Consider the following 22,780-nt stretch of genomic DNA (forward strand, 5'->3'; position numbering starts at 1 on the left):
AGTGTCCAGGTCCTGTTGTCTCATACACTTGGTATTGGCCAAGGTAACACCGTGCTGCTGAAATGGGGATGCCAGATCTGATGAAGTCTGGGTCTGATGCAGGACAGGCCACCGTGGTGGCTCTGTGTTGCACCCTGTGCATTGCTGCTGTTGGGATGGGCAGCCACCGTCGCCTGGTCCCTTCCCAGGACGGGCATCACACCGCCTCAGAAAGGGTTTGGTCACCCTGGAGCCACCTCTGATCTTGCAAAAAGCGCTTTTATCTTGATAAATGGATTTATTTGAGCGCTGAGTTGCAGCCCGGAGTGGCAGGTGCAGGACTGTGCCTGCCAGACTGGTGGCTGGGGCTGGCGCTGGGTGACCCGACGTGCCGTCCAGTGGCACGGGACCTGTGCATGGCGCGGTGGGAAGAGACAGGGACCTGGGCTCGCTTCTGTAGCTCTTGCAGAAAGGTTTAAGGGGGGAGCTTTTTTTTTTCCCCTTTGCTTTGAACTACTCATTTGAAAATGCCTGAAACTTAATGAAGCACGTGGGAGCTTTCCCACTGCCTCCAGTGGGATTTGGATCTCGCCCCCGCTGTCAAAACATGGCAGCCAACGCTGAGATCGGGAGGAGGAGACGGGAGTGACATTCGAGTAGGATCTTTAAAACATGCAGAGTTCTCGCTAACATCAGCGTTTCCTTCCTGCGTAATGTACAGCAGTGAACATCGCTGTAACTAGTCTCTGCTCTGTGTGGAGCAGAAATCAAGGGACATAACAGGTTTCATGCAGGTATGGCCTTTAGAAATAAAAAAATGATCATATGCCAAATAAACAGCCTTGGGAAATTAACTGCTCCCCATGGAGTGCACAGACATCAGTAGTCCACGCTTAGTGATGCTGATCCACAGCACGTTATTCTGGAGTAAAGGGGCCCAGCAGCGTGGCTGGAGGCTGCAGTGCCTGTTGAGATTAATGAAGTGAAGGCCAGTCATTGCCCCTTGTGATGGCAAATGTGTGATTTAGGGATGTCTGGCTGTTAGGATCTGGAACGAGGTCCTTCAGACCGGTGTGATACGGATCACTGCATGGCAATGAGACAGTAATGGTTTTCATTGGAGCCGTGGGCTGAATCCAGGAAAGGAAGAGCTGTGCTGTGCCATTCAGCTTAGTGCCTCCTGAGCACTGGAAAAGACGTGCAGGGGTTGTGTGTACAAAAGATTGCAGAAAATGGCTATTCCATCTATGCTTCTCCTCAGTCTGCCTCAAATTATTCCCCTGTACTCTCTGGTATTCTTAAAGCCTCTAGTAGGAAAGACTGAACGTTACACTTTGTACTGTGCTGCAAAGCAGGGGATTTGCAGGTGTCACCAGTGTCGCTGGTCCCTGTCTGAGCAGGGAGGTGTTACGTGAATTCCCCAGATGATTTGCAGGAAGGCTTTCTGCAACTATGCCCAACCTTACCAAGGAAGGGAAGACACCTCCTTGGTTTGAAATTGGTTTAATCTGCCACGCATGAAGTAATTGCATCCACCGGGCTATTCCAAGCTGGTGGAACTGGTGTGTGACATCCCATCTGAAGCTGTAAGCAAGTCTCTTGTGTCTCAGAGGAAAACAAAAATAGTGTTCACTGCTGCCAAACAGTGTGTCACAAGAGAAAAATCCTTTCCTGGCCCCTGCAGGGAAACTGCTGATGCCCTAGTTGGGAAAAGGGTCTGACAGCGGTCTCCCAAAGTTGCTCGCTTCTGTAAAATGAGGCAGAGCATCCAGTTTTGCCATGCCAGAATTAGCTGCCCCGGGTCCCTGTACCGCTCTTCTTAGTGACCACTTCCTTTCTGCTCCTCTCGGTGTGTTAGACAAGTCTATGCAAGGACTCAAAAAGGGCCAACGAGTTAAAATGCCTCATGCTGATTTTTTTTAACCAGTGGATGTCAGATGGCCACGTGACACCAGGGTGCGCGTACAGTGCCCGGACATCTGGCAGAGCTCTTCCAAGAGAATCCATGGGATGGTCCCCACGGGGAGTTCAGAGAAGTTGTATGGGCAGCTTTCTGCTGCACAAATAAGCCAATTTAACTATAACACATAATTTCTAGTTGTCCATCTACAGCTCTCTGTGTTGCTGAAACCCTCCCCATGTCTCCATGCGCAAATGGAGGGCAGGTGAATGTCGTGGTTAAAATTACAAACTAGGCCATTTGTTCAAAATCTGGAGAGGGACTGAGGCCTTTTCTAAGCTCAGACGTGTTGGGAGTGTGTGCTTTCACTGGGGACCAGACCTGAAATCTATAGCCAGATCATAACTCTTCCAAAGTTTTGGAGTTTTTTCAGATTTCTCCGGATCAACAGAAATGTTTAATGTATTCTGACGTATACTTTAATAAAACATGTGCTGTACTCTGTGAAACGGAGCTTGTGGCTTGAATATAGACAGCGCGTGAGTAATCTGTAACATCGTCACCAGTAACAAGACCATTTTAAATGAAACTTGGCCTTTTGCAAGACCAAGGCAGCCCTGTTGTGTCTAGCTGGAAGTTGATAGATCCTTCTCTTGAAGAATAATTCTCAGAAACCTTGCTCCCAGTCATGAGTGTTGCTCCAGTTTTTCTTCAGTTGAAACAAACGAGACAGTTTTCTTTCAGGTTATTATTTTTCTTGACAGTGTTTTTTTGGTGTTTTTTTAAAAATTCATCTTATGCAACAACCTTCCCAGAAAGAAGAAACCAACTGTGTCTTGTTAAAAAGGAGGGTGAAGGGTAGAAGTGGGTGGACAGTCCCTTCCCACACCTCAGAGCCAGCTTCCCCGAGCTCCTGATCTGAACTTGTATATGTGGGTCCTGTTGTGTGCCTTCTCCTCTTTAAAGGATGTGCTTCTGGAATGAAAGAGCCAGGATAATACTTTAAAGTCCACAGCAAGTGCAACTGTGGTTTTAGCTTTGGAAGTGACTTTCTGAATTTGAGAAAAAAAAAAAAAATATATATATATATATATATATATATATAAAAAATAATTTTTTTTTTTTCACTCCAGAAGTGAATTTCTGAAGTTGGCTGTAAGATCATTAAAGCAAAACAAACTTTATGGTCTCCAGAGGTTTCTTGAAGAACATTTTTGGCTCATTTGAAGATGATAGTTAATTTGAGCTGTGATACCCATAGTGGCTTGTGCAATCCAGAGTGTTGCTGCTGTGAATAGCAGATCTGTGATCTCACGTTCCAGCCTCAGACTTTGACACTTCTTCAACAAGTTGGTTCTTCCAGAGAGTGGCTGGGAATAATGAGAGTTAATAAAAGGGGATATTAGATTTCAGAGAGAAATTTTCCTGGCTGGATAAACATAGCTTGTAATCTTACAGAGATATGTTGGCCTATTTGGACAACAGGGTAATTCCCAAGTGGAGGAAGCGGTTTGGTTAGCCAGAAATCATCTCATATTTCCTATTCATGGAAAAATCTTGTCTTCAAACCAAGGTTTGTTGTTTGATTGTCTTAGTGTGGGCGTACTGTGCGTTCATTTGGCTCTGCTTGTGCTTATGTTGAGTTTAGCTATGGAGAGGTCCTATGGTAATGTGTGGCACAGAGGCGTTTACCACCGAACACCCGTTTGAGATCCCTCCTCAAGTTGCAATATGAAAGGTGCCTTGTGATACCGTTTCAGCCTGTCATCATAAACTGCCTCCTGGCAATACTTTTTATCCATGAGAGAGAGATCTACCTCTCAAAGTTCTTGAAACACAGGACCCTGCTTCTTACTAAAGGTGATCATCCAGACTGGTGTGTTTTTGACACTGGAAGATAATACGGGCTCATTTATAGCACATCTTGGCATCTTCATGCATTGTGGATGAGTTCATCGGCAGTAAGAACAACCCCTGCGGTCCTATGCTGGAGCGTAGGGCAGCCCTGATGGCAGAGCTGTTGAAAGTCACCATTCCTAATCCAAAATGCATCAGTCTGGCTTAAAAAACTCAGCTTCTGCTCTGCTCTTTTGTTCTCGGTTATTCAGTATTCATGTTTTTGAGATTTTTACGTATCAACGGTAGTTGTAAATGTTTCTTTTTTACTATTAAAAGCTGTGGGTTTTGAGATAATCACAGGACTCCCAGAGCTAGGCTCTGTGGTCAAAAATACTAAGGATTTGTTATGCTGCTGCTGTTACTGGGTAAACTGGAACTTAAACGTGAGGACAGAGGTTGGTTGTAACCGTTGCATTTTACATCGTTTTTAAGTACGACATAAACTTCAGACAAGCCGCTCGTGAGACCTGGGACAGTTGAGTCAACTTTTTCCTTCCTCTCTTTCTTGGTGCCTACAAGTGAATTACACGTGTTCTTCCAGCTTTTACGATTAATCGCCCATCAAGAAAAGAAAATTCCCTCCCGTTTACCTTGTCAGGTGAAGGGATTGGAATCGCTCTTTTCTCACGTGTTTTTGCGTTGGATGATTCCCGCAGAGCCGGGAGGGTGCAAGGAGGGGGTTGCGTTGTTCGGTGAGGAGCGACAGCGGAGATGGCCAGCTGCCGCCGGCGTGGGGCTGTCCTTGCTCCCGGTCAGGTTTACACAGCTCCGCGCTCCCCTGCCTGCATCCTCATCTGCCTTGCTGCCTGGCCTTTGTGCGTCGGGATCCCGGTGGCAGGCTCAAGTTGGAAGAACTCCCGGGCTTTGATGTGTTAATTCCCCAGAGGAGCTGCTCGCTCTGCCTGAGGAGCGCTGCTGCTTCACGGCTCCGCTTCCCACATCTCCCGCTCCGCTGCCGCGTTCGCCTCCGTCCTGGGTTAGGCAAGGAAACCTGCCGTCGCTGAACCTCTCCGTCCGGGTTCGGAGGAGCCCCGACGGCACCGCTTGGCACGGCGGGCGCCCGCGGTGCTGGGGCTGCAGCGCTCAGCCTCGGCTGCCTGCCACAGTCGCTCGCGTCCTCCAGTGCATGAAGGTAGTCGTGACCAGCATGGAGTATAGCTGGGACATTCACGGACACTGCATCTGGCTAAATAAGGTAAGGCTATCGGTGTTTGTTCTGGCTCTTGCATCTCCCTGAGTGACAAGCCATAGCTGGGCGATGCTGGTAGGGAATAAGCGTTTTGTCTTTCTCTTGTATCAGATATCAACTGAGCTGCTGTTGGAGAAATTGAATATTTTGAAACGGTTGCATCTTCCTTATTCAACAGCCGTGTTACTTATATTTAGAAAATGTTTCAGGTAAACTCCTCAGAGTGAAGGTCTGTCTTAAGCTGGTTTTCTTTCAGAATTCACTTTTATTGTAGTGATTTTAAAATACAATGCGGTGGTGGGTTTTGAGTGGGTTTGTGGGGTTTTTTCCCCTGCTCATTCTGTGAGGAGGAACTAATCCATAAACTTTAGGAAAAGCTTAGCAGCAGGTCTGCCTGCCTGCTGCCAGACCATGTGGAGCAGGCTGCAAATATTCACAGCAGTGAGTAGGGAGGTGTGAAATGCAGGAGATGCCAGTTTTGGAGGGCAGTGGTGGGCTCCCACACAAACTGGTTAAACACTGGTACAGGTTGCATTCAGACAGACTTGACCGGTATGAATTTGGGACGGAATCAATACTTAGAGAGGGTAAAGCTGTCACAGCTCTGTATTGCAGAGGAAAGGGTGGCGAATACTTTGCTTGGAAAACCTGGAGGCTCTGCCCGTGGCACACCAAGTGATGTTGAGGTAGCTGAGGCTGGAGGAGCCCCCTTGCAAGGGACTCTCTAAAACTGAGTGAACAAGCAGAACAGCGTAGCTGTGCTTAACTAAGCGTAGGTAATGTGTGTTATAATGATCTGAACAACATAAGCATGTTGATGAGCTCTAATTTAACTCCAGATGGTCAGGAGAGAGATGTCAGGGACAGCTCACTTGCTCAACTGTTGACTGGACTGTGGTGGTCAAAACAGTCAGTGCAATCTGCCGTACAAGAAAATAATGCTGTGGAGTGGCAGCTCCTTCTATACAAATCAAATTGCATCTACAGCAAGAACAGTGTGATTTGTGCTGCTTATTTTGTCTCAAAAGCTGAAGAGAAAATGAAGGGAAATGAGGGTATCAGCTGCAGTAGGCTAAAAATGAGTTTTATTTTTGAAAGGAGAATTCAGCAATTGAGAGGAAATGGATTTTTTTTTTTCTTTTTTTATTATTGAGAGGTTGAAAACAGCAGCTATTAGAAACTTCCTTGTGGTTTGGAATGCTAACTCGCTTCCAGGGAACAGGGATTAACGACTGAGGGCAGGCAAGCTGTGAAAGTTTGGTGATGCATCTACTTATTACAGGAATAATTCCTTCCAGAGTAGTGTGGATTTTTACACTAACATGATTGCAGACAAAGCTTGCACACGTGTTTACCAGATTAGTCATGGATTGATCTTGCAGAGTTTTTAAGTGCACTGGGTCTGATCTTATAAGGCATTTTAAGTAAATGCTTAACCTCAAACTTCTGTGAAGCCTCAGTGGCATTGTGACAACTGTTCTTTTGTTTTTAGGATTAAGATCGGTATTGGTAAATCTGCATTCTCTTCCCATACAATGTTTTGCAGTTAATCCCTAAATTGAAAACATGTGCAAAGTCTAACTGCTTAATTGAAGATGGATTTTAAGTTGCTGATGAAAAAGAGCCTTCTTTGGAAAATGGCTAAACTTGTCTTACACAGCTAGTACACTATGTTAATCCTGTATTGACTTTGATGATACAAAATTGATCCAGAACTACCAAGTGCCCCAAATATGCTTGTAGTTGCTGTTGAATCAAATATTTAGTTTTCTTTTTTTCTTCTTTTTTTTTTTTCTTTTCAAAGTGGAGCCATTGCTCTGCAGGGTGAGTAGTTGCTACACTCAGTCCGAGGGGAGGCTGCGGGTTCCCAGGTGGAGAGAAACTCCTCTTGAAGGACACATCAAATGTTGCTCACCCAGGTTTTGCACACACCAGGTCTCCTGGCATCTTTCAGACCTCCCTGCAGCCCATTCCTCCCCGTTGGGGCTCCTTCCACCCCATCTCCTGATGCACTACTTTCCCGTATCCAGTGTTTGGGCATCTTCCCTTTCCATTTCTCTTCAGTCCTGCTCACTGGCCATCATTGCCCTGTTCTTTTTATGTGTTTCATCTCCTCTCTTCCTTCCTCATCTCTCTGGGAAGAAAATTGTGCCAGTTATCAACTTTTTACCTTTGAAAACAGCGAAACAGCGCAGAGGAGAGATGCGGGAAGGCATCATGTGGCCGTTGCCTGTGGGTCCCTGATCTCTGCACCACTATAGGAGATGCTGGGGCTGCTGCTCTGTGAAATAGCTGCCATGGCCTTTCTGTGTTGTCCTTTCTCCAACTCTCATCTTTTTGCCTGCTGAAACCAAAGTCAGTGACTTCCTTGCCTTTTCATACCTAAAATGAAGAGTTAGTCCCAGGTATTATGCAGAACTTAACAATGTTTCAGGCAAAAAGCAAACTGCTGTTGGGTTGTACACAAAGTTTTCTGTTTTCAGTGGACTACAGAAGGTTTGTTTTTATGCAGATTTTACAAAATATTTCTGGCGACAGCCAGCAAAGACATCTTTGTATTTGGTTTTGTGGGAGAGCAGCCTTTACTCCAGTCCTGTTTGGGGTTCCCGACACCTCCTCCCTCTTTCTTACAGCAATGTGCAGCTGCAGGCTGAACTCTTACTCTCTAAATGGTCCTATTTTAAAGCCAAGTATGACGTGCTGAGCAAAACAGGATTTTTTTCAGAAGCGTGAACGAAGTTTAACAACAAAGGTGTCTTGGCAAGATGCTAAGCACAATGACTAACATTCTACTTTAACACCTCGTTGGTTTTCACAGCATCATAAAGACATTTTCATTGTAGTGTGAAACCAATACTTACCTCCCTGTATTTTCTTCACGCAGTCTTTGGTTTTAGTTAATTTGTGTCTGGTTACTCTGAGGAGAGGTACCAGGAGGTTCAGTGGTTAGGGCACTGATGTGGTGGTGGTTGGGAGGCAGGGAGTTGAGTCTGCTTTGACAAGGACTTTCATGTTAGCCCCAGCAAGATGGAGGGGTGTCTTTGCACCTCGGCTGCCTGCTTGTAATGAGGGGTGAATATCACTTTCCTACATCAGACACGCACACTGGATTGATAAATGTGTTGTATATTACAAAATACAGATGCTGTTCTTATGGAGGCTGAGTAAGTGACTGAGATGTACTGGAGGACTTTAAATGAGAAGGGAGCTACAGAATAGCAAAAGTATGCAAAAACCTCAATTTTGTATTTCACGTACAAGTCAAGTTACAAATTAAAGCGTAACCTGTTAGTTGAGCAGCTAACAAGTTTATTTTGGAATCTGTTTGACTTCTTTCACCTAAATTAAAGTGTTACAAAACTGAAGATCTCGCTGATATTGAATGGAAATCCTATGGCATGAGCCAAATTCTGATAGAGGTCAGGGGAAAAACAGGGCAAACTCAGAGGTTTAGAGTACTTCTGCCTTGGTGCTTAGTGGCTGGATGGTCAGAAGGCCTAGTAATTTACTGCTAAGTAATTCAGATACAGGGTACCTTTACGATACGAGGTATTGGTACAAATTACTAGAGAGCATCCTTTCTTAGTCTGCTGTAGCTCTAGTGATTTCAGGGGAGATACTATGGTGACCTTGTAAAAGTTGCCCATGTATGCTTGGGAGACACATTTGCTACTGCACACTGATATAAAAGCTGCCGGGACACAGCCTGATTTCTTGAGAGCACTAAGGTGAGGTCAAATACTTTGTACCCCCTCCTGTTTGCTTTGTGTCTAATCTTTAAGTGGTGCTGGTGGGAGTTTTATTCTTTCAGTTTCAAGTGAGGCAGTTTCTCCCACCACCCAAGGTCAGACATGTAACTTAGAAAAGGAGTTCTAGCCAGCAGGTTTCCTGAGGCATCCTCTGAAATCACGGGAGATGAGCTGCTTGAAAGGGAGATTCAAAGCAGGAGCCCGAGGCTTGCAGCTCCTAAGTGGTGGTGGCCTCTCAAGGCAGGGCTGTGCAGCAGACTCACCGGGGCATGAGGATCAGTTGCCCGGCTTCTTTTCATCACATATTCAGAAGGAAATCAAGGCTTCTCAATGTTGGTGGGAGTCTCTGCTGAGTGCGCTGGATTTCAGAGCAGCTTCTCAGACTCCTCTAAACAATTTATGCAGTGACGGGAACAAGAATTTCTTTTCTGAGCTGAGATCTGATTGTGGCATCCATCACAAAGTGCTTTGAGACAGCTTTGAATATGGATAGAGTAAAATCCTTCTCGCTGCTCAAGAGCATTGAAGTTATTATGAAGAAAGAAAGTTGCTGATTCCTCTGAACCCTCTGATAGCATTAACATGTATTCTTGTTTCTCTTTAGCCTCAGGCAGCTTTACAAAGAGATGCGTTTAGAGTGCAGACATTCACCCATACCCAGTAAAATGTGCCTGATGTAAAAGGATGTCTCTTACTGTGTGTTTTAGAAAAGATTGTTTGACTTGCAAGAAGCATAATGCACATTTTGTAGATTGTATGTTGATTTTTTTCACTTGCTGAATGTCTCAGGGTATTTGTCTCTTTGCAAGTATGGCTTAGCATAGTACATCACTGAACACAAATTTTGTTAACAAAACGCTGAATACACAGTAAGTGAATTTTGCAGAATTGGGTCACCAGAAGGTTCTTCCTTTCTCATCTTTAAGCCCCTGAACAATTCTTGTCCTGAATGGTGGTACTGTATCCTTTGTTGACAGTTTATTTGATTTGTAACCCTTTGGGGGCTGGAGAATACTTTCAACCTGTTCTTGAACTGTGCAGACTAAAAATAATCCTGAAGCGTGTTGGTAAAGTTGAATTACACTTACGGTACAGTTGCTGACTATGCAGTATTTGCTGTCTTTTTCAGACGAATGGACACATATCTGGGAATGGAGATGTCTATCAAGAAAGGCTGGCTCGTCTGGAAAATGATAAGGAATCTCTTGTTCTGCAAGTGAGAGTCACCTAGATTAATTTTTTTTGCTCTTGCATTCATAAGACTTTTTGATAGTATGTGATAAAACCTCTGAGGATTTATTTGCAGTTGTGTCGTCCTGAACAGTGTTCAGAAGGCTTGCTGATACCTGAGAGTTAACCCAGATTAAGGATAGGTGTGAATTTAGATTGCAGGAAAAATCTTAAAGGCCTTTCTTTCTGTGTATCTGATATCTTTTTGAATCTTGTTATCTGAGCAGGTCTGCAGAGCAACCACCTTCTTACATTCATGTGTATCCTTAAGATCACCATTTTCCATGACCGTTCACATGCTGTCTGCATCAGGTGACAGATGTCCTGTCCTCCTGAAAGGTGACAAAAGCTGTGGGACTGGCCAGTGGGTGAGAGGAGACAAGCAGCTCCTCAGAGGTCCTGCTCACCTGCTCCTGGGCTGGACTGGGTCAGCCCCGGGTGCTCTTGCAAGCTGGCTTACTCTCGCCGTCGGAATTGGGACTACCTGGCACCCCTTGGTCGGCGCAGGTGTCCTGCCATCCCCTGATGCGGACATGTCCTGGGGATGTGACAATGCCAAGTGCTGCTCTAGGCAGCTTGCCCTCGTTCCCAGAAGTACTGCAGATTTCCTCGAAAGACCTGTTTAAAACAAAAGGTTTTCATTCAGAAAAGGCAAAATGGGAATCGATCTGCAGTCTCAAAAGGTGATGTCTTGGTCTTGCCTAGGCTCAGTCCCTGTGTTTTAACCTCCTTTGCTTTTATTGTTCTGAAAAGGAGAAGCTATGTGCTATGGTACACTGTGTGCAATCATTTGGAAAGGAGAATAAATGATATGCAGTGATGTTTAGCTATTTGGTTGTTAAGGTAGGAGCTAGTGGGTTTTAGTTAATGTATTGTCACAATAAAGGCATAATTGTTGGCTGTAAAATGCAGGAGCCACCCCTTATGAAAATTTCCGGGACAAGTCAGAAGGGGAGATGCAGAATTGCAATGCATCCACCAGAACTTTGGCTGAAATTCCAGTAAGCGTGAGGGGAGAGCTTTCCCTCCTCTCCTGTCGCCTTTGCCACATGTTGTGTCCACTGCAGAGCTCTGCTGCAACTCCTCCTCCCGCCATGGTCCCATTTAATCTTTGGCCCATCCAGCACTGTTATTCACATACAGTTCTTCAGGTGACACATATGGCGTGGGTGCAAGGTACTAAACGTGCATCACTTTTTCTCCACTGTGCAGGTAAGTGTGCTTACAGACCAGGTGGAGGCCCAAGGAGAAAAGATTCGGGATCTGGAGTTCTGTCTAGAGGAGCACAGGGAGAAGCTGAATGCCACGGAAGAGATGCTGCAGCAGGTATTTCACAGCCCCACGTCCGTCTTGCTGTCTGTCTTCATTCTGTCTTAAACTGCATTTTGCTTTGGTGAGAGCAGTGCACGTCAAGGTGTTGCACCCCTTGATGCCTCTTAACTAAGTGATAATTTTCTGCCATATTTGCTTTAAAGTTTTTGTACTTAGCAAAGTCAGTGCTGCTTTACACTGTAGGAATCCAGTTCTGCTCTTCTTTGAGCCTTTCCTCACTGAACTTCAAAGAGACTTGGATTAAAGCCTCTGGCAGGGTGGGTGGATTCTCCTCAAAGCTCCTTGCTGCCCAGAGCAACTGTGATGACAGAGAAGCTTTTTTCTTGTCCTGGCAGCCAACCCATGATAATGCCCCTGTGATCTCAGATGCATCCTGGGTGCCTGGAGTCTGTCAGATGGGTAATAGCTGTGTCCCAGGGCTCCAGATAGTGCAAGGAGGAGGGTGATGCTTTTCCCCATGAAAGAGGCCTTTAGCTGTAGAAATAAATTACTGATTTCTTCCTCTTGCCTGCATAATTCTGTTCTCTTCCTCTTCATGTTGAATCAGGAGCTTTTAAGCAGAACATCCCTTGAAACTCAGAAGCTGGATCTTATGGCAGAGATTTCCACTCTGAAGTTAAAGCTTACATCTGTAGAGAAGGATAGATTGGACTATGAGGACAGATTCAGAGACACCGAGGTGAGTAAAACCCAACTGAATAAATTGTGAAAGCTGTGTGTGGCTTCACGTTACCTGAAAATTTCCTGGGATTTTTTTTTTTTTTTTTTTGCCAGGCAACAGGGGAACTCACCTTTAAGGTTAAAACATGTATGTCTTAAAATAAAAAAGCGTCCTCTATGGTAAACTCTGGTTTTACAAAGAAAGATTTCCAAAACAAATTTTTGATTCTTGCCATCAGATCTCTGGAGGGATGGCATTTAGGAGGGATTTAAATAAAATCATGAACATTCTGCACTCTCCTGTCCCAACTTGAAACTGTCATCTTCCTAGTAAGGCGTGTCTGAGGCAAACACTTAAGCCCATTGCAGGTACAAAAAGCATGCACATGCGAAGACAGAGCACACTAAAAGACATAACTTTTGGGTTTGGTAACAGACAGAATGCGGTGACTCTGTGTGAGGGCAATTTGAAGCCTCACTTCAAACCCCAGCCTTACAGAATCCCAGGACTGAGAGGCCAGCAATTACTCGTCTCAGCCTGGCTTCAAGCCCAGCAGTGTACCGTGCCAGGCAGAGCTGCCATCCCTGGCAGCGCTCTCCTGAGGCATTGCCCTTGGTGTGCCGCAGATCTGTGTAGCTGAACCTTGCTCATGTTTGATGCCAGAAAGCCTCAAAGCAGGTGGGCAAACCCAGTTTTTCCAGGAAACTCCAAGAATCAGGCTGAGTTTTGCTGCCAGGGTGACATACCCTGTAGCAGAAGTACCTTGGAGTCTGCATAGGAAGCAGAAGAAGATTTCCAATTCTGGGTTCATAAATGAGCTGAAATGTCAGATGTTTGTATTGTGGATGTTCCAGATGTCATTCATTTCTAGAAGGAAAGAAGCCACAATGTCATCACAGGAGAAAAAAATTGCCCTTTCCACTTCAATCAGTGGTTTACCAACTCCCTTCCAGTTTCCTATATATTTTCCAGTGAAGTGTCATTCCTCACTTGTATTGCAAGCATAAGAGCAAAAGTTAGGCTTGCTTTTGAATTACTTTCTTTGGACCTGTCTGAAGTAATCTGCAGACCCAAAGAAGTCCACAGGTTGAAAACTAATGACTTGAATCATGTTCAAATTTGAAAGGTGGTGATCGTTTACGTAGCAATGGCAGCATCCGTTCCTGCAGTGTAGCACATCTGGGTGTTGCCAAGCTGTGGGTTGGATTCATGTTGCCTCCTGTAAGGTAACAGTTTGATACCAGGTGTTATGTGAAGCATCACAGCATTGCCTTAAAAGCAGCTGATTTTGCAGACCAGGTGAGTACTGTGTGTGGCAATGCTGGAGAAATTGGCAGGGGGAAAGGTGGAGGGAATTGCTGAAGGTCTTCTGCATCCATAGGAGGTGTGTTTAAGAGCTGGCTGCTTTCATAGCTCCCATGAGGTGTCTCTGCCCACACAGTGCTCGGCTCTTCCATGAATTACAGCATACAACAAATAACTCTCTTCACCCGTATAATGACTCCTATCATAAGCAGCCCAAATGGTAGTAGGGGAATGAGTTGACATCAGCAGTAAATGGCTTTGGGGAGGCGAGGTTTGGTCCAGGTGCTTTCAGAACTGGATTCCACTGCATCTCCACTTGTAGACACCCTGTGGTTTCTTGTGCTTTCCAAAACAGGTAACGAAAGTGTTTGGGCTTTGAGTGATTTGCTTCCTCTATTTCTATGCTTATTTTTACTGAATATGATTCATTGTTGAGCTTTCCTCTACTCCCCCTTCCTTCGTTTCTCCCCTGAACTGCAGTGTCTCTTAGTAGCACAACTCAGCATACCAAGAAGGTGGATATGGAGCTACCTCTGTTGCCAGAAAAGTGGTTACAGTGTGGGGACCACAACATGCACTGCAACTCCGTAGGCTCTCTGCAAGAGGCTTAGCTGCATGGCAGCTATGAAGACCTTTTTCTGTGAAATACCTTGAAATACGCTTAATGTCTTTGATAAAAATAAGATAACCTCAGTTATGTTTAAAAGGTTATTACTATAATTAGGGGCTATATAGATTTATATCCTGGATATTTATGCCAGAACTAATGAACTATTACTAAATGTTCCTCGCTCCCTTTGAAAACCAGAATGATGTGGTTTAGTGTGATAGAAATTATTATGTTGTTTCTTCTTTTTTTCAACACTTCATAGCTGTAAAAAGGCTTAGGCTTAGACACTGAAAGGGATAATATGTCTTAATTTCCATTTTGTTCAGTGGAAAACTGAATGGCTAATTAGTTGTAAGGGTCTCAGCCATGCAAAATCTCTAATAGGTATTTACGAGGCAGTACTTACTCAGAAGTACACGATATTTTGTTCAGTGTTGATCTAATTATATTCCTGTTTAAAGTAGTAGATGATCAATTGTTTCAGCATTATTTAAAATATTCAGCATTATTTAAAATATTCTACTGTAAAACACATTATGGCATTTACATGCAGTGTTCAAAATGGAAAAAATTTCATACCCAAACTGGGAAAGAAAAACTATGAATATTGCTTCTGGTTTTATTTAGGGAAAAGAAAAAAAAACCACTGACATCTTACAACAACTTTTGTGAGCTACTGTCTCCTACAGAATTACCATTTAGATTAAATCCTTCATAATATTGAGTTTTTACTTATGTCTATCATTGCAACTTCCCATTCCAGCTTCGTAGGTTTCTCATGTTCACCATTCTTTGTCTAAACAGATGCTTCACTAGATAGGTAAGCTTTTTTTGCTTTGTGCTCTAGGACTTTACTGTCTAAATGTTCTCAAATACACAGCTTTTTCAAAGCGAATTGTATACTTAATAGAGATTCATAATTGTTCTGTTCTTTAAGTCATTCCAGTCTTTCCACTTTCTCAGCAGACACCAGTATTATTTTCCTTAAGGAGCATGGGTGGTCTGAGTTGGGCTAGTTTATGTAAGAAAATATCGTACAAGGGAGTTTATTTAGGGAGGAGTCCATGACCAGACATGGTCTTTGAAGCAGCAGCCAGAGGGTAAACTGGCTCACTCACGGGGAGTTCTTCATAATTTAAACACCACCAGTCTCCTTTGTGCAGCTGAATTTCTGAGTGGAGCAAAATGACGAATGTAGTTTGTGTTTCCAGTGCCAGTAAGGAAGCCTCTGACCCCTGAAGCTTAAAGTTATCATTGCTTTTTTTGTGCCTCCCTGGCCCTGCTATGAAGAGCATGAGTAACATGAGCAGGGAAGTAAAAGGCTTTGGGAAATAGGCGTCTGTGTGTCCCACCCCATCAGCAGCATTCGCGGATCCATGCAAGGAACAGCTCTTGGGTGTTTGCATGGGGGGACCTGACTCTGGATCAGAAGAGGACCATTCCGTGGCTCTCTCCTGTTTTGCAGGTTTTTAAGACGGGAACGTGCGTTACGCCCAGGGCTGGTATTTTAACCCGTTTACAGGTGCCCGAAGAGGAGGTATTAAATGCAAGCAAAGCAGGTGCCATACACTGGCTACCATGTGGGTGACTGTTTTACTGCTGATTCATCCAAGTCAGCCAGGGAACTCAGTGGGTTTTTGGTCTGGTCTCAGATCCTGATGAACCTGTATAACACCCTGAGTGCTACGGGGACATACACACCTCAAGCATCACATTGGTCCCAAAACCTCTTTGGGTCATAAGCGGTTATAATGGTTGGCACCTTCAGATTTCAAACAATGCTGTGATCTCCTTGCTGGGGCTGCTGCAGGAGGGGGCAAGGCACAGTCCTTGCTGGGAAAGGTTTGCAGTCAAAATCAGTTGAACAGAGAATAGTGGAAGAAAAAGGTTAAGTGTTTCAGGGCAGCAAGGAGGAAAGTGAAATACACTGGGAGGATTAGGATTTCTTAGGGAACCTCAGTGCATTTGACAATCTCTACCTCCAGTAGCTTGCCCAGAGTTAAATAGTAATTCAACAGCAGGGGAGACAGCCCTGTTTGGGCCTTTTCTTTTTCCTCTGCTCATTTATGCAAGGCTTGACCATCTCTTTTGTACTAATAAGGATCTGTACATGGATCCTCACGAATCTTTGATGTACTCGTCTGCCTCAAAAAGATGAGAATGAATGTCATTTACAGTTACTGTGTTGTAGATAACTTCAGACATGAGTTAATGTTGCACTTGTAAGAGAGTTACTGAAAATATTTTTAGAGCAAAGCACGCTGTTAGGACTTGTCTTTAGTTTTATTTAACCCTTGAGAAATTGTACAGTATTTTTGGTGACCAGTTACCAGTGGTAAAGGATCCGATTACCCATGAGGCCCATAGCAGTTTAAGCAGAAGAATTTAGTTTCTGATCCAAGATCTTACACTCTTGGATTCTGGTTGCAAGATTGCTCTGTTTTCGGTGACATTGTGAGTGCATCTGGACACCGCTGTTAATCAATATGGGTTGTGCTAACTTTTTTTCATAAAAGGAGAAGAGTTTTGGTTTGTTACTCATTTTGCCTCACAGGGGCCTTTTGAATATGGATAACTGGTTTCCCTCTTCTCCTTCAGTATTTTAAAAGTCACACAGTTCAAGTGATAAATAGATAGGCAACAACGTCAGCAGTTACTGCTACACAGCATATTTTGATGTTGGATCATGCCAAAGCAAAAATGATGGCTGCAGGAGAGAAAAGCCCCAGACAAATCAATTGTCATAGCGTCAAAGCTGACCATCAGACCTGGGAACATAGATTTGTTAGAGATCTTGAACTCTTGCTGTTGATAAGAAACAGCTCAATTAATGTAGTCATGCAGACATACATCCATGTACATTTATACTTACAAAAGTGATGTGCTTTGTAAAGGTCACATTGAAGAATCAGTGAGGAATTGCAGGTGTACCCAAATCAGTCATACATTGGTAGCAGTAATTACTAATAGTATCAAAATGTTCTATATTTTTATTTTCCTTGTTGTTCTGGTAATTGAGCTTGGATCTTGCTAAAGAAATGCAGATGCTGCTCTGTTGCCATCAGATTCATTGAGCACAAAATAACAACCAGAGGCTTGTAAACTCAGAAAATGTGGCGTGGGGCTGGAAGGCAGGTGTTACTAGGGACCCATGAATACCCTCTAAATGCCAGCTGCTGGTTTGTTAATTTATAAATTATAAATCTCTATTAATTACACAGCTCTGAAAAAGTGTGCTTACAGTCGTTAGGTCGATGTACAGCGTTGCTTGACATGGATAGGATTTGCCTTACCATAGGAAGACAAGCAAACCTAAGTACCATACTACCTTCTTGGTAGTTTAAAAGCCGTTATGCTGCAGTTCAAGTCCTCTTACATTTTGTAGGGTGCACAAAGAGCTTATCTCCTCTTTTGAAGAGTTTCCTGGTGATTCAGCATTACAGTAGCTGTGAGAAACTGTTTTTCTTTTTTTATTTCTTTTTTTCACACAAGTGTAACACTGAGCTGGTGTCCATACATAAACTAAAGGTCAGTGAGATCTATGTGAAGCAGAAGCTTGCTAGACATCTTTTTGCTGTGTGAAAGCCACAGCTCTCTGGTAACGTGTTCCCCTGCTGAGCAGGAAGATCATTTTCCTAAAAAGCTGTGGTTTGTTATTTCTTATATGGAGGGACACTCTCTCCTGGCTGTCCCCCAGGCTTCCTGCAGGTCTGCAGCCAGCCACTTAAGATCCCATTTCCCCATCTAGAGGATGGGGAGGTTTGGAGAAAGAGCACCTTGCACCTTGGTGGGACAGTCAAACTCAGGGGTCGTTTGACCACTGCAGGAGGGGAGCTGTAGACCTGATGGCACTCAGGGCTGACGTCCAAACCTGGTACGTCTCGCCAGGAGGATGGCCAGGAGGTCGAGCCATTCTCCTGAAGAGCTCAGATGTGAGTTAGTGGTGGCTCTGAGTTTCTTCCAAACCAGGCTGAATTTGCAAAGCTCAGATGTAGTGTTGTCATTGATGCTTAAACACGTGTGCCTTTGTGCTTGTAGAAACTTGTGACAGGTCTTTCATTCAGTCCTCAGTTAGAGGGGCTCATTTGAGTGGCAGAAACATGGACTTACACTGTAATCACTTCATATTTTGAAAAGGCGGGTGATGGCTGGCGAGCCTGGGGAGAGGAGGATGTGGCTGCTGCATATTGCAGGATAGCTGCCACAGTTTTCCATTGCCTACTCGCAGTGGTGGACATCCAAGCAGTTGAGCAGCCAGAGGGGCAGGAGGCCTCTCTTGGCCCTCAGCACAGGGAACACAACTTCAATTTATGTCTTCCTTTGTCCTCTGTCCTCTTGCATTCAGTACAGTAATGCAGAAACTGAGAAATGCTGTCCCTGGATGTCTAGGAAGCTCTGAATTGCTTGACTTAAGCTATGAATTTGAGTGATGTGTTTTTGTGTACGGAGTGCCTTTTATTGCCACTGTGTTTTTATGGTCCCACCAATGGGTAGCTGTTCTGTTTTGTTTATTGAATTTCTTTGTTGTTTCTGGTCCTGTTTTTCCCCTACTCAGGATTTGATCCAGGAAATAAATGAATTGCGGTTGAGAGTGGGAGAAATGGACAATGAAAGACTTCAGTATGAGAAAAAACTGAAAACGACCAAAGTAAGTGAGGCTGAGGGCAAGAAGCAGAGATGGGTGTAAGTCAGGCTTTAGAAGTTTGTTCTTTTCCCTCGTCTTTGCCTGCACCCTGCAAAATCCTGAGTACACTCAGGCCCAGGGGTTTCATGGTACTCACTTAGCAACAGGGGTTATTTCCAAATTTCATGCCATGGTTTTCAGATCTGGGCATTGTTTTTTATGAAGGATAACTTACCATGCAGCTGGCTGTTAACAATGAATTTATTACCTGTTTAGACCCATTTTTCACATGTGTGTCAAGAGACACCAGTTGCAGTACATAAGGTGTGTGCCATAGGTGAGACCAAAGCTGAGCATTTATTTTCTCCTAAATGTGCTAAAAATCAGCCACTTCTGAAGAGAAAGCATTCACCTAAGTAATTCTAGGAGCCTGTTTCTCTAAGTGTCTAACTTCTCTTTGCCATTATAGCCTTGTCTCTTTTCTATCTTTAGTTTTCTCTCACTCCTCTGTCTCTGTTACCAGTCTTTAATGGCCAAACTTTCTAGTATGAAAATCAAAGTGGGTCAGATGCAGTATGAAAAGCAGCGGATGGAGCAAAAAAGCCAGATGCTAAAGGTGTAGTAGTTTCTGGGTAACATTGGGCCTGTTTTGAATCCTTCATGTTCCACCATTTTACGGTCTGTCTTGCATCGTGCTGTCATGCTCTGTTCTTCATTAATTGCTGTGTGTTGATATGCAGTGCACTCTTTCCCATTAGATGTGGAAAGCTCTTTATGTAGATATTCCTTGTAAACAGCTTTTACATTGGATGGGAGAGGGTTTTAGTGTTGTGAACTCTGCATAGGTTACACATAATGGAATTAGACTTGGGTTAAAATCATTCCCCTTCCAAGGGATGATTGCCTGTTCTGTAGCTTATGTCCATTATTCAAATGAAACTCTTTCTTACCTTTTAAGAGAAAATATATTCATGAAAACTAGCTAGAAAATAGTGTTTCTTTTATACTGTCCCCTCTCCCACCTGTAAATTTACATATTTTGTTTCTAATTCAGGGGAAGAAGTACACATCAACAACCACATGCAGCTCTAGTTGCCCATGGGTATCACAGCAGCTTCTCAAGTGACCAAGAGATGGTCTTGTTTTGGAGAAGCATGGGTCCTACACTGGCAGAAATCCCATCAAAATCAGTACCAGGTTGGAGCACTGGAGGATTGTATTGCCCAACCACTGTTCTGGAAGAAGCTTTGATTTCTTGAAAATTTCAAGATTGATCTATTTTTTAATGGTGCTTTAGAGCAAACAGGAACCAATTTCAGGAAATTCTGTAGTCTGGGCCATAGTTTGGGTCGCAGACATCATTATATATTTGCAACAGATCTTTTGAGGGAAGCTCAGGAATATATCTAAACCACAGTATTCTAGTTTGGTTTATTCCTTCAAGATTTTAAAACTTCAGTTAGAAGCTGTAAATGCCAAAATTATGAGTCTTGCCTTGTTTTGTTTTATTTACAAACTGAACAAATTAAATTTTCAGTGTTGGGTACATTTGCACTGAGGGTCCTGTCTTGATGATGCTGTTGCACAAGATATCCTCGGACATCAAAGAAACATGTTACTAAACTGGGTAGGATTTGACTCAAATTTTAAAAAGTTAAATGCATGGATCCGTGCCAGTCACTTGCTAGTGCAGATGGTTAGATCTAAGTTAAAATTTGACAGCATTTATCTAATACACCCCAACTCCCCCAAACACCATCTGTCTTATTCCCATGAATCTCAACTCTAAGCTTCCTTTCCTAATGCTTGATCAGCAAACCCAAACTGTGACAGAGGTACCGCATTTTTGTCTGAACTGCTTTCCAGTATGTGTTTATGTGCTTGATGGTGTCGTGATTGAGTTTTCTTTCATAGAAGCAGTGGTTATTTCTGAAACTGTCCTCAGCCTGGTGTAAGCACAGTTCCATAATTGTCCAGCTTTGAACATGCAAAATGCCCTATAAATACCGGAATATGTGTTCATAAATTTTAGCATTCAGCCTCATCACCTGCACTTTTTCTGTCTCTGCAAGGTTAAATAAATAAGAAAACTGCTTTTTTTGCTTTACTCTTTCTTTTTTAAATTTAGATGTAAAATCTCTTTTCAATTATACATGAGACTGACACTTTCAGACCATAGGCCCCTGGTTTTGCCCCCTTATGGACTCAGTGGTCTGTTGTGATGTTCAGAGTCAGTTTGGTGGGTGTACCCTCAGCCAGTGTAAATGTCGGGGCCCTCAGTCATTTCCACCAGCTGAGGACCTGTCCACTGTGGTTTATAGGAGGGAATTTTGGAAACGTCTCAGATGCGTGTGGAAGCTGTCACTGAGTGATTCTGTGTCTGTTACAGGATGAGCTAGCAGCTTTGAAAGACAAACTAGAGCAGAAGGAAGCCGAGGTAAAAAGGTTGCAAGAAAAGTTGGTTTGCAAGCTGAAAGGAGAAGGAATTGAAATACTGGACAGAGGTAAGAAGAAGGGAGGCTCTCTCACTATGTCCTCCTCAGTCACCTCATCTGAGATCGTGTTTCCATGAATGGTTGTACAGGATATAACAGATAAAAGCCTCAATTTTCATACACTTTCTGTCTTTGTGTTTACTTCTTTTAATATATTTAGTGGGTGTTTATGATGCAACTGCTGAACCTACTGGCATAGCAACTTCTTGATCAACTTAAAACTAGCCTCAGTAATCCCTAGTTAGCTCTTTATGTGGCTTGCATGGTGCCTCAAAAGATGCAGTTTATATTGGCAGAGAAATCCTTAAACTAATTTCAACAAGTTCCCCCAAAAGATTATATTGAGAAGGAAACTTGCTGTGTGGGTATCTATGCTGGGCTTTGCTTGTACACCCCTTACTGGTAAGGAGGGGCAAAAGCCATGCTGCAAACCAAAGTATGACGTGTACCAGCAAATCTTCAGTGTGGACCTAGCCTTAAGTAGGTGAAATTGAGGACTGGTTCTCGATTTGTGCACTGGTTAAGTCTAAATCCTAATTAAGCTTGAGTTAGCACAGAAATTTTACATGTCAGATAATTCTTTTATTTGCTTGCAAAGAAGCAGCAAAATCAGTATCTATTTGGGGGCAATTTGGATTCGGGAACTTATTTAAAAATATAAATTTTTCTTTAAAGCCTCACAAAAATTTTCCACAAGCTTTTCTGATGCAATTTCATTTCTGAATATATCTCACTGATAGTTACTGCTGATTTTAAGATTGTGCTTTTAAAGTATGTTTTTTAGAAAAATAAAGCCACAAGAGATTAATTAGTCTCCTCCTCTGACCTGAGGAGGAAAACGCTGTGTGTAGATTGTTGCATTTTATTTAATAAAATGATCTGTTTTCAAAACCACTGCATAAGATCACTAAAAGTGACCACGTTGAACCATGATTCCGCACCCCCCCCCCCCCCCCCCCCCCCCCGCTTTTTTAAAAGAACATTTAAATGTGAGCAAGGTCTGACTTTATTGCATTTATGACTACTTATATGGGGCTTTTCTTCCTGGGGGCTGCTGTGTATGTTGAACTCCTATTATCCTCTGGTTCTCAGCTTTAGTTGAGTTTTCAGTATAGCTCAGCAGAAGATCTTCTGCCATGATGAACCATGATTTTTCTGCCTTGGACGAATATTAAGTAATGCTGTCTGCAGATAACACAGGTTATCTGCCCCATTAGCTGAATTGTGCTTTCTGAACAAGTATATATATACGTTATCACTTAGCTGGCTTTTGCTAGTAAAGTGTTAGCTTAAGAGTGATCTCTTGGCATAAGCCTTTTCTGAGGCCTTACAAGTGAAAACATACAGTTGAAAAATATATCCTTGAGACAGGTAGTTTTGTATGAAAGCAGTGAGACTATTTTGTGTCATTAGGAAATTTAGCACCGGGGCAGTGCAGGGTGAAACCATGAACTGCTTGCTTCTGCAATAATAGTGAGGAATAGTTGACTCCTTAAGTATCAGTTTGGTCTTAAAAGTTACTTAATGTCATAACCTTCATGCTAATTTCAAATCCAATGGATTTTCCTGCACAGATGAAAATTGTAAAAAGAAGCTCAAAGATAAAAGTAAGGTTTCTGGTGTCTTTCCACAAGCATTTGCATTTCAGAAGTGCTTTCGAGAATAGCTTTCTGCATGTGTTTGCAAAACTGCTTTAACAAACATTGTTAGGTTGCATCATCTATAACCCTTAGTTACACTTACAGTAAAATTTGAGAATAAGGGTGATTATATCATACTTGAAATACAAAGTTTTCTGAAGAAAAGC

General features: G+C 43.3%; 1 protein-coding gene across 15 annotated transcripts in view; it reads left to right on the top strand.

Moving 5' to 3' along the window:
* Positions 1-22,780, top strand: part of PPFIBP1 (PPFIA binding protein 1) — a 117,385-nt gene that overhangs the window by 64,921 nt on the left and 29,684 nt on the right. For 6 of the 15 annotated variants that reach the window (XM_052789194.1, XM_052789198.1, XM_052789195.1 and 3 more), the window contains exons 5-11: positions 9,846-9,932; positions 11,159-11,272; positions 11,826-11,957; positions 18,410-18,502; positions 19,002-19,094; positions 20,868-20,982; positions 22,548-22,580. In XM_052789194.1, coding sequence (XP_052645154.1) covers positions 9,846-9,932; positions 11,159-11,272; positions 11,826-11,957; positions 18,410-18,502; positions 19,002-19,094; positions 20,868-20,982; positions 22,548-22,580 — 667 coding nt within the window. The remainder of the gene's footprint in view (positions 1-9,845; positions 9,933-11,158; positions 11,273-11,825; positions 11,958-18,409; positions 18,503-19,001; positions 19,095-20,867; positions 20,983-22,547; positions 22,581-22,780) is intronic. The other 9 variants (XM_052789203.1, XM_052789205.1, XM_052789204.1 and 6 more) reach the window with 3 other exon arrangements.

The sequence above is a fragment of the Harpia harpyja genome, chromosome 6, assembly GCF_026419915.1.
Source record: "Harpia harpyja isolate bHarHar1 chromosome 6, bHarHar1 primary haplotype, whole genome shotgun sequence".
In the NCBI taxonomy this organism is placed as follows: Eukaryota; Metazoa; Chordata; class Aves; order Accipitriformes; family Accipitridae; genus Harpia; species Harpia harpyja.